This window comes from Lepidochelys kempii, chromosome 1 (assembly GCF_965140265.1).
Source record: "Lepidochelys kempii isolate rLepKem1 chromosome 1, rLepKem1.hap2, whole genome shotgun sequence".
Taxonomy (NCBI): Eukaryota; Metazoa; Chordata; order Testudines; family Cheloniidae; genus Lepidochelys; species Lepidochelys kempii.
In genome coordinates this window covers 301759364-301771432 of record NC_133256.1, presented here as the reverse complement: position 1 = coordinate 301771432, position 12069 = coordinate 301759364, and the positions used below count along the sequence as shown (strand labels likewise).

At 40.2% G+C, this 12069-nt stretch overlaps 1 protein-coding gene across 4 annotated transcripts; it reads left to right on the top strand.

The window, feature by feature from the left end:
• The first annotated feature begins 1481 nt into the window (after nucleotides 1-1481).
• Nucleotides 1482-7382, top strand: GPR85 (G protein-coupled receptor 85). 4 transcript variants are annotated; one of them, XM_073328121.1, is made up of 2 exons: nucleotides 1482-1870; nucleotides 3451-7382. In XM_073328121.1, exon 2 carries the CDS (start codon nucleotides 3631-3633, stop codon nucleotides 4741-4743), a length of 1113 nt encoding a protein of 370 aa, XP_073184222.1. In that variant the 5' UTR covers nucleotides 1482-1870; nucleotides 3451-3630; the 3' UTR covers nucleotides 4744-7382. The 4 variants fall into 4 exon arrangements, with proteins under 4 accessions (XP_073184222.1, XP_073184225.1, XP_073184223.1 ...); XM_073328124.1 differs by lacking the exon at nucleotides 1482-1870 and adding an exon at nucleotides 1998-2174; XM_073328122.1 differs by lacking the exon at nucleotides 1482-1870 and adding an exon at nucleotides 1998-2178.
• The last annotated feature ends 4687 nt before the right edge of the window (nucleotides 7383-12069 follow it).

The window sequence follows — 12069 nt, the reverse complement described above, 5'->3', positions numbered from 1 at the left end:
GGCATTTATTTGTCTTTAAAGTTTTTTTAACCATAAGTATAAGAAAAAAGTATGGTTTAACAATACGCTTGGGAACATGTATTTGAATACAGAAAATTAGCTAAGGTGACTATGGAGTAACAATTGTACACCTTGAAGTGATGTAACTTTAATAACGTTTTTAATCACCCACAGAGTCAATTATTGAAGGTTAAAATTAACCCCGTGTGCAGTGCACACACATGTTCTATGCATAAATTGAGCAACAAAGTCCTCAAAATGGGACCGAAGTTGTATATAAGCTTTGTGCGGGCTCTCTTCACAAAGATGAATTTCATCTGAAGTGAATAATACACATTAAGGAGTGGGTTTTTTTGTTTTGTTTTTGCTTTAAATAACCACACTTTTCAGTCGCTGCAGTCCCTTTGGGCCAGATAGTACTCCCACTGAAGTTAATGGATTTTGCCATTGAATTCAAGGTCACTTTAAAAGTGAAACAAATCCCAAACAATTCTGACAGCAGATTAACAAAAAGGACTGCAATCTACTAATGATGTCAAGATAACTGTATTCTGAAAGGCCTGAGCTACAAATAATGAGCTCAACCCTACAAATCCATCCTAGAAAGGGTTCCCTTTGACTTGAATAGAAGTTCATCATGCGGAAGACTTGCAGGATCAAAATTTCCCCACCAACAATTAGCTGTTCCATAACAGTCTTGAAATAAACTAAATTATTTTTGGTAGTTGTTTTTTTTCCCCTATGCTTCTCCCAGATAATCTTGTATGAAATTAAATATGCCAGAGGGCAAAGGGACATGCTCTATGAGGTTTAATCCAAAATCCTCATGTTTTTCTGGTTTTAAATATTGCGATTGATATCCAACAAGTAGAGTGAATTGTACACCCCACAGGGAGAATGGGAATAACATATTGCAATAGCCTTTGGTCAGCAATGCCATCTCATAGCACTTGCATTTCATTCCAGCGGTTCCCGGCTGGGACATCATCAGACCCTCGCCATATGCGGAGCCTTATAGCTCTATCATCAGTTTAATATTTCCATAGGCACTGACACACACACTGCTGTTTGGATGCTCTGGGGATGTGTTACTGCACTTCCTAAACATTTGGGGGCGGGGGAAATGGTGGCCTGTCGCCTTACCATGAACCGTGCTGTTGTCACTGTAAGGGGCAGGGGCAGTCCTGCAAGTTTTTCATTGAAATCCTCAAAACTTGCTGCAGGACAAACAGACCTACAGTGAGGAGGGAGGGGGGGGTGTATTTCCCCATCACCCCTCTGCACCCCTTCCAGCGATTGCCCTTGGCTTGGGGCCCCTCGACCCTTGCTAAAGAGCGAACCAACTGGGTACGGTGTGAGAGCCGGAGACCTGGGCCTCATCCCCAGCAGCAGCAGCCAGCGACAGACCTCTGCCTCCTAAGGGGCTGCAATGTACCAGCCTGCAGCCGGCAGGAAAGGCAGGCGCCTTCCCGGCCCCGATCGGCGCGGGGAGGGGCCAGCGCGAAGGCATGGGCGCGGAGCTGGCCGGCCGAATCCCCCGCCGCGCTGGCTGGCCCCGGCTCCCCACTAACTCCGGCTGGGCAGCCGCACAGGGCAAGGGCAACGGGCAGCTGCCTTGGGCTCGGCCAGGCGGCGGCGGCGGCAGGCGTTCCTGGGACAGACACTGTGCCGCTGCGACAGGGGAGGACGAGGCTGGGAGCTGAAGGAGGCGCAGTGAGCATGCGCCGCCAGAGCCACTGGCTAGGTTCTCGGTCCAGGTAGCAAGGCAAAAAAAAAAAAAAAAAAAAAAAAAACAAACCAACCACCAACCCCACGAAGCAATTTATAGCCCGCCGACGCTGTAGTGTGTGTGGCTCTCCAGCACCAACAGGTAGGAGGAGAGGGGCTGGAGGGGCGGCGTTGGGGGGGCACAGTGCTGGCGCGGCTGCTGGCTTTGCGGGGAGGGGGGAGTGAGCTGCCTCCCCCGGGTATTTTGTCATTCTTGTTATTTTATTATTTTCAAACTAAACTGCACCATGGACGTGCCCACAGACCATGCATCTTCAGCCGGGCTCCGTCTGAGCGGCCCAGAGCCGGGCAGGCTGGGCGGGCGCAGGGCAAACGGGGCTGCAGAGCACCCGCAGCACCCAAGGCGCCCTTGCAACCCAGAAGCAAGGCTCCCCCGGCCTCGCTGTGTAGGTGTGTGCATGTCGATCTAGCTGTGTGTCGGGCAGAGAGGGGAAGGAGGGGGAAACTGGGGGGAGAAGGATTTCATGGGTTTAAAACGTTGCCACGATCCGATCAGCCTCTGTTTACACAGCAGTAATCAGGCGCTTTGTGGATGGTAAGAATGGAAGGATACTGGTGGAATTCAGTGTGAATCTCCTTTGTACACCCGAGGTGGCATAGGAAGCACCTCATGTGAATAACGGAGGAGCCTGATCATACTTGCAGTGGCTCTTGTCCCTGGGCTTTGGAAAAGCAGCAGGCAATTTTTGATTGTATTTTCTTTTTTTTTCTTTTGCATGAAATGTATTCAGTTGCAATTCAGCCGGAGAATTGGTGTAAATCGTGGAGTCCTAATTAACTAAAGGAAGATCTGTTCATTATACCTTTATTTAAGCACAGCCAGAGACAGCCCTTTCAATGGAAGGGAATTATTTCTTGGGTGTGTTTCCTTTCTCTCCTTCCCCCCTCCCCTTCAATGTTTACATTTACCAGGGTTTAATAATAATGTTGGGGCTTTAAAGATAATGTTGGGGGTTTAAAGATTTGTAATAATAAAGGGGGGGAGGCAGAAGAAGGACGGGGGGGGAACCTTTAAAGCACAGTGCTGTTGTCTGTCTAGCATCTGTGTTTATTTCAAACCTAAATGACAAAATCATGGTTTACAGGGGAAAAAACAGTGAATACCATTTTCTTTTACAATGTGCATGAGCTAACACTGTGATTAATGTGCTTTGGTGACTTGGGTTAAAAAGCATAAATTCTGCAGGGTTTCTTTGGGTATGATCCATATCAACACAGCAGCTGCCTCTAAAACATTGACAAATATGTAGATGTAAAATAAATGTAGGTAATGTGCAAATATAAGTGGCCTTTTAGGATTTTTTTTTAAGATGCCAATGATTATTTCCTGGAGTTATGAACTGGGGATCATTTTATTCATAAAGCCTTTGAGGCATGACCTATAAAATTGTATATTCTACCAAATATAAAGTGTATACCAAATATGATATGTTTGATCAGTTCAGGGGCTATAAACAAGCCAAATCTATGATATTACAAACAAGTCAAAATGTTATACAATAAGTATGCAGGTCATATAAAAAATGCCTCATGGTATATAAAAACAAATAGTGCACAGATTTACAACTTGATTTGGGTCCCCATAAATTAACATCTTTGTTAGCACTTTCTGACATCATTACTTGTTAACTTAAGAACTGATAGCTCACTTTTTTTTTTCAGATATTTTGATGGCATGACAAGTCAGAAAGAAGAAAAGAGGATGTACTGTATGACTAGACACAAGATCTGTTCTGTTTGTGGATTACATTTGCAGTAAGATGTATGGATCTATTTTTCCCTTGTTCTTATATATAGATCATAAGACTTGACTGAGGCAATATCCATATCATCCATCCATCTATGGCGAACTACAGCCATGCAGCTGACAACATTTTACAAAATCTCTCTCCTTTAACAGCCTTTCTGAAACTGACTTCACTGGGTTTCATAATAGGAGTCAGTGTGGTGGGTAACCTTCTGATCTCCATTTTGCTAGTCAAAGATAAGACCTTGCATAGAGCTCCTTACTACTTCCTGTTGGATCTTTGCTGCTCAGACATCCTCAGATCTGCTATTTGTTTCCCGTTTGTTTTCACCTCTGTAAAAAATGGCTCTACTTGGACGTATGGGACTCTTACTTGCAAAGTGATTGCCTTTTTGGGGGTTTTGTCCTGCTTCCACACTGCTTTCATGCTGTTCTGCATAAGTGTCACCAGGTACTTAGCTATTGCCCACCACCGGTTTTATACAAAAAGGCTGACCTTCTGGACTTGTTTGGCAGTTATCTGTATGGTGTGGACCCTTTCTGTAGCTATGGCTTTCCCCCCAGTTTTAGACGTGGGCACCTACTCATTCATTAGGGAGGAAGACCAATGCACATTTCAGCATCGTTCTTTCAGGGCCAATGATTCTTTGGGATTTATGCTTCTTCTTGCCCTTATACTCCTAGCCACACAGCTTGTCTACCTCAAGCTGATATTTTTCGTTCATGATCGCAGGAAAATGAAGCCAGTCCAGTTCGTTGCTGCGGTGAGCCAGAACTGGACTTTTCATGGCCCTGGAGCCAGTGGTCAAGCAGCAGCTAATTGGCTGGCTGGATTTGGAAGGGGTCCCACACCACCAACCTTGCTGGGAATCAGGCAAAATGCAAATACCACCGGCAGGAGAAGGCTACTGGTCTTAGATGAGTTCAAAATGGAAAAGCGAATCAGCAGAATGTTTTACATTATGACATTCCTCTTTCTGACCTTGTGGGGTCCCTATTTGGTAGCCTGTTACTGGAGAGTTTTTGCAAGAGGGCCTGTCGTACCAGGGGGATTTCTAACAGCCGCTGTCTGGATGAGTTTTGCCCAGGCTGGAATCAATCCTTTTGTCTGCATTTTCTCCAACAGGGAGCTGAGGCGCTGTTTCAGTACAACCCTTCTTTACTGCAGAAAATCCAGGTTACCAAGGGAACCTTACTGTGTTATATGAGGGAGCATCTGTAAATCTTTAGCCTTGTGAAACACTACCCTTTATCTGCTAAGCAATTGTGGCCTGTAGCCATGTCTTGAGAAGAAAACCAAGAATGGGAAGTCAGCAGCTATAAGGATTTGGGCAACATTCTGCAGTCTTTGCAATAGCTCACCTATAATCCTATTTGAAACCCAAAAGTGTTCCTGCTGACCACTGGTGAAGGTTTGTAATTAAGAACAAAGGACTGAACCACTGCCCTGAATTCCTTTATGTGGTTGAAATCTAGATAAGGATTGCAGATGCTAAGTATCAGTGCTAAATGCTGTGTATATCACTACATAAAATAAGACCATCAAAACGATTAGCATTGGACATCTTAATAAGTTAAGTTGATATGAGGTTAATGTGTTGATAAAACTAATTTTAGACATCTGAAGACGTTTAAAACATTTCATTCAATTATTGTTTTGCAAAGACTGAAAATTGGGGACTCGTAAGTACCGTAACTAATTAAAGATGTGCCATGCATTATTGGATTATCACACTGACAAATCTGTTTGCCTTGTGAGTGAGTTTTGGGGAGCATTCCAAAGCAGTATTTTTGTTCAAATTAGACTTTACTCTTTTTTTCCAAATATATTACTCTTTCTAAGTACCATTTCCTTAACAATGAAATTACTAGCATTCAACTGTATTCTGTGGTTTTTGCTGATTTGGTATAAAGTTTATTGGCATCTTATTTATGTTTTTTAAAAAGCTAGGTATCAGTCTGTTAGGCAACGTTAGCCTAGGTAATACCCAGTCATAATTGAATGGTCATAATTATACAGAATAAACACATGTTGCCTTAAAGGGTTATCTAGTATCTTCCATTTTGTTTAGCAATGAAGCAAATAAGCAAGGAAAATTGAATCAGTAACTCTGGTCAGTCATTTGGGAGTGCATGAACGATCACATAATCCTCTCTTTCTTTTTTACTGCTATGGTTCCCAAAATCGGTACGCACATCACTGGGATGATATGATATTTTTTCTAGGTGTGCTGCCCATTCTAGTTTGCTCTGAGAAACACAGGCAGTTGATGTATGTTTATATTTTAAGACAGCTGTCATAGGGAGACCGCAGCCTTGGTATGATATCTTGCACAATTTTTGAAGCATTTATTCTACTGAAGGCACAGTCTTGTTTATACTTTCTGCACATTTTGGTGTATTGGTTGTTTTAAATTCTTTAAGTTTTAACTTGTGGAAGCATATAATATGATTTCTAGTATTTTAGAAATACATTAGAGTCTGTGAGTCTTTCCTTCTTTAAGGTACAGATGTGTGGATTTCAATATAAAGTTGCATTTGCCAAAATTTACCTGTGTAGCCTGTTAATTTTCTTGGAATAAAATTTTACATTTTTTCCAGTTTTATACAGTTAACCTTTTTTATTTTGTCAAGTGAGCTAGCATGAGATTTGAGAATGTAGCCATTATGGATTATTATTCTTTGCAGTCACTGTATTCGCAAACTGTAAATGCATGAATGATGGGGAACACAGGATTGATAAATGATATTATCTACAATAGCACTGTTGTGTAGTTTATCATAATTATCCCTCTTATCTATTCTAAGATGTCAGTTATATTTAAAGGTACAACACAGTATTAGACATAAACTTCACAGTTTAATTTTGGTAAGTGTATACATTTGAAGCACAACATCATGAGTCTGTCAGACATAAAGAATGTTGGTTTTCTTAAGGTTTGAAAGAAAAGACTAGTGGTTTTAATTAAATATTGGTGTACTCTGTCATTGTAGTTTTATGACCAGCCGGGTAATCCAAATATACACAAGCAGCAGTCAGTAACTGAAATGCTTAAGTTTGTATGGTAACATTATACAGTGTGTATGTAGCAATTCAGAGAGTTGTGTCTATATATGATCAGACAACTTGATCACAGATTTTTAGTGAGCAATCTGTTTATTTGACCTCACTTACACTTTATACCAAGGTTGATTGGTTGAGAGACATAGTTTAATATACAGATTTGAAACAGAAAAATCACTACACTAATGATTTGTCATTGGACCAGGAATATTGCAGATCATAATTTGAAATGGGACCAAGAAAATTCTAGCAAAAAGGCTTTTTTATTACACTGAAAAAGGCTTTGAAATTAATATGGCTAAAAATTTGTCTAAAATAGCAAAATGGAATAAAAAGTAAATTATATGTTGAGAAAAATTCTGGAAGTTGTCCCACTTAAGTTTACTAAACAGTTGATTGGCAATAACTTTAGTCTGATTTCTATAAAATAGTAACCTTTACAAGGAAAATTGATATTACATATTGTAATAAAGATGTACATACACATAAAACTGTAAATAAAGTTATAGTAGTACATATAATAGGTTCTGAAGATTAGCCAGATAGTTGTCAAGTAAGATACTTTCAAAAACTGCAGATTCAGGCCTGGGCGTGGCTCCTAAGAAAGTCAGTTAGTATTTGCGCATTAACATAATTTGGTAGCAGAAGCAGACCCGAACATTTCAAGAATGCTCTGATTCTGGAGTACTAAGAAGGCTGTATTTACTCTGCAGTGGGAAAAAAAACTATTTAAAATTATTTCCCTGGAAATTTTGCAAACAGTAAAGATGTTAATTAAAATAATAAACAACAAACAAGTCTGAAAGCAATTTTTTTGCTAAATATATTTCTTTTTGACATTAATATCCTTTGTTATACAGTTTGATACAATTCTTTGGACTTTAACAAAACATACACAGTTGTGTTATTACTTGACAAGAAGCCAGAACTATTTTCAAAATTACATTATAAGAAGTCCTATGTCAGAGCTACTTCCTTTTATTCTGTCCCATTATAAAGGAACAAGGGGACATTCAATGAAATTAAAAGACAACACATTAAGTTATGTTTTATGCAACATATAATTGCTCTGTGGAACTCACTGGCACATGATGTTATTGAGGCATATATCTTAAATAAGATTTCTATGAGGATTATATGCTTACATGAATTAAAATAGCATGTGCAGGTATTGTAATGCTTGTCATTTTGATCCTGGTTAATGTATCAACCTCATGCTTCAGGATATAAATTGATTGGGCCAAGAAGATTCTCTCCATATTACTGCACAGTTGTCAGGGTTCCTTGTGGGGGCTTTTTGCTTTCCTCTGAAATTCAGGGTTTAGGCCACTGCCAGAGCTATGATAGTAGACTAGAAGAGTTAATGGTCTCTTCTGGTATAACAATATCATCCTACTGTACAGCTGCATGTACCTTTTATTCTCACACATTTAACTTAAAGTTAGCCGTTTTCATTTTAATCTTACTGACGAAGTATCGGAGGAAATCAGCAGGAACAGGCCCCTTCAATCAAAGTGTCTCCAGCCCCACTCCCTTCCTCCCCCTTAATTGCCCCTCTGACCCCTAGGCAGCCTCCCTATCCCCCCCATTTCCAACTGCGTTGTTTCATTTCCTTAGTTTCTCTCTGCTCCAGTTCCTGTGCTCTTTTAGGACCATCCCACCCAGTCCTCCACCCTTCTGCCTACTCCCATCCAAATAGTGGATTCACTTGCTGCAGCAACAGGCCCCAGCCATCTGGATTCCCTTCCTGAAGAAGAAGATAGCAGGCAGTAGGTTCCCTGCAGGTATTGCTAGTTTCGGAGCTGTCATTTCCCATTTCCTGGCTAACAGGATCTGGTCTCTGTGCCATGGGGCTTCATCCAAGAAGTAGGTGAACCAGAAAGGAAAAAGTTAAAATAAAAGTAACTTTTTTCCCCAAAATAAAGGAGACCATAATTATTGTTCTGTTGCCCAGGAGACATCTGATTTGTGAAGTCTTAGTTTAAAAACACGTTAAATGGATAACAACATCTAGCTAGTAAATGAAAGCAACATTTTGTACAACTACAAAATATTCTTATAAAACAGCTTTCAATCAATCTTTAGACCTGGACGGCATAGGAGACCAGTGTGGTGATCCCCTTTGAAGTGTGTTGTGTTTGTTCACTTGCATTGTCTTTGCTCTGCCTTTTATGCATAAGAACATTTACTTTTATTAATACAAGTCCACTGCTGCAGCAGCATGTTATTACTGATGGGTAAAGAAGCTAGTTCGATGACTTTCACAGAGGTGAATTAGAATGTGTATTTTGACTAGAACATTTGTTTTTTTATAAATGTTGACTAAAAGTTTTGGGTTATCAAGCCATTACATAGTTATACAATCTTACATACCAGATAGTGAACTTCCTTCTAATTTATATTCATTGAGCACTATTTAAGTGCATGTTACAGCATTCCTCTAATTGACTTTTCAGAGGAAGAGGAAGGATGTTAATCCTAAAATATTGTTCTCCATTATTACAAGTCAGTATAAAATCCTTTCCTACTAATTATTGAAGTGACTTTCAGTGAGAAGAGTTCAGTGGGCTCAATTTGATGAGTAAGGGTCATAAATTTCCCTCCATTGATGGGACGATATGGCACTGTGCAATGCATATCCCAGTCCCAAATCAAATAGCTTGTATAATATACAACGATTTTCCTAGAATGACTTGGAAGTATCTCATGTGCTTTATATCCAAAGAAAGGGAGCTTCTGGGTCACAGAGAGTCTTTGGCTAGCTAACATGGAGAAAGCATGTGTTTATGTTAGAGATTGCCTCATGATACATAGCAAAGTTCTTTTTTTTCTTATTTAGCTAAATGGTATCAGTATGTAAAAAGATGTTGACCAAAGAAGTGATGCAGTAAGTAACTTGGATCTTTCTTTATTATCTAAACAGGAAACATGGTCTTATGGTAAAAACAATATTTAACCTTTTGAAATTAAATATATCTGGTTATCCATGTAATGCATACAATTGAGATACACCTATTAACAGAAATAATAATGATCAAGATTTTCAAAAGTCACTAGTGGTTTTGGGTGCCTGACATGAAACATCTTAAATGGGCCTTCTTTTTAAAGGGGGAGGAAAAAGGGGAGGGTCTGAATCTACTGAAGTCAAAACCTATACAAATAGTAGGCAACCTTCTGTCTCCAGAGGTTGTGCCTAAGTATCCCCAAATGAAGTGAGTAAACTTCTGCTCCACCTTTGTTAGGAGGCCACTTTTGTTAAGCAACCAAATCTTGTTGATCCCTTCACTGGTTGCTTAAAACAAGTTTCACTTTAATGTAATATCTAGAAATCCTGAGTGTGAAATAATATTGTTGACTTTCTATTGTTGTGTCACCATTTTGTTGCACTGTTATATTTAAAATCTAAGTCAGAGAGCAAAGATAATGACAGAAGAAAGGAGTGAACCATTGATAGAATAAAGACACATGCTTCATGCAATCTCACTCTCCTCACTCCCTCTCTCATTTTAAATGAATGTCAAAGCTACACATTCAAGATCAGCTCGTACATTCTGTATTCAAGCAAAACTCCTACTGAAGTTACAACGGTTTTACTTCAGTGAGGAATGCAGGTTTAGGCTTTGAAAATATATTAAAAATAGTCCGGAAAAGTATAATGCACAAGCTCAGGTTTTCATAGCAATGAAAAATATGTTATCTCAGTCATATTACATGTTCTGTATATTAAAGCATGCATTTAAAAGCCTAACAATCCCAACTATCAAGTACCAGCATGTATGTGCTGTATGGGACTTTAACGTTGTTATGAGAATCTTATGTTTTTTCTGACTCTTTATTTTAACCTTGCAATTTCAGGGCTTGCTAATGTGAATAGTCAAAGAGGATTGTTCACAATAAAAAGCACTACATTAGTGAGTGTTAGCGGGTCAGGCCCTTAAAATGGACACGGATTGAGGCTGCCCTGGCACAGGTGTGCAAGAGGGAGAAGAGGGCAAGGAAGATTTCACCTACACCCTCATCCCTTGTGCAATGGCCAGCCACAATCCCAATCCTGCTGTTCCCATGATGACATTAATTCGTATGCAGAAGGCCAGCACAAGGCCTGTGCCCCAAGTAAACCCTGTTTTGAGGGATTTACGAGGAGCATAAGTCTGGCATTAGCTCTCTGGCTATTGGTGAATGCTAATCTCCCCACAAAGCAACATCAGCTTTCCCAGTCAGCCAGTGGCAATATGCTCTGCTGTCTGTTGAAAAGTTGAAGAGTGGATGCTTTGTGTCCTCTTGTATCCTTGAAAGTGCTGGAGAGGACTGCCATCTTCGCCTGGTCCTGCCCTGCCCTGCCCTGCCCTGCTTAGCCCAGCACCACCTGAGCAGCAGCTATATATGTATTTGCTTTTACATCTAACTTCTTTTGCATGTGTGTGAGAGAGAGATGATTTGCCTTTTTGGTTTGGTTTGTTTTATAAAGAGTACAAATATGTATATCTATGGCACTGACTCTCGGGGTATGCGGTGGTGTGTGCATTTGCACATTTCGGTAAACTTCTGCTCTCTTACATACACACACGCCCTACTTCTGAGACAGCAGTATTGTGCCTTTCCTTCCCTCACAGGCCATTCTCTGTAAGGGCTCCTCAGCTTTGAAACTTGCTCCCACTTAGGCCAAAACATTTCTTGTTTGTTGCTCTTAAGGGCATGCTTCCTTGCCTGGGAGAACTCTGGTGGGAGATCATAAAGATCAGAAATACATACTTAGCTGCTGGGTTATGGTTTATGGTAATTACCAGGTGCAGCACCCAGAGCAGTCTGTTTGGTTCACTGTAATTTCATCGGTCAAAGGACACCTACAGCAGAGGATAGTGCTCCTTTTGATGCAATGAGTATATACATGGAAAGTAAACACCAAAAAGAAAAAAAATTCCGTAGGTTTTCAGTTTATCTACTCTGATATAACTGTAGCACTATGGACATAACATAACGACCAGCCTAACAAAACGAAGTTTTACTGAGATGTAATTGCTTGCAACTTTTGGTCCAATTCTGTACTTGCTTCTCAGTAAAGATGAGAGATGATGCAAGATCTTTGTTATTTCAAAATAAATAAATAAAAATGTTCAGGCTTTCCAATCAACTAGTCCTCAGTGAGGACCAGCCACAGAAGGACTTTAAAAGTTCAGCCATTTGTTAATTTATTTATGTGCACAGATAGTCTGTTGATTTGTATTCAGTGTGTATGTGTGTGTGTACACACAAACAACTAAATGGACTTAGCTCAAACTTTCCAAAATAATTCAGTTTAGCTGAGACCAAGCATGGAAGGTTTGAGCCCAAAAGGAGGACATATGAGCAAGTAAAAACAGTTGTAATGAAAGGTGAGGGGCAAGCTTACCTATAGCTTGCTAATGTCTAATCTGTAAGTGATATTTTCGGGCTGTATTGTGAATCCTCCTGCTCCCCTAATTGGATGCCT

Bases quoted from the DNA above. Each gene is read 5' to 3' on its own strand.
- GPR85 (XM_073328121.1), top strand. From the start codon at position 3,631: ATGGCGAACTACAGCCATGCAGCTGACAACATTTTACAAAATCTCTCT.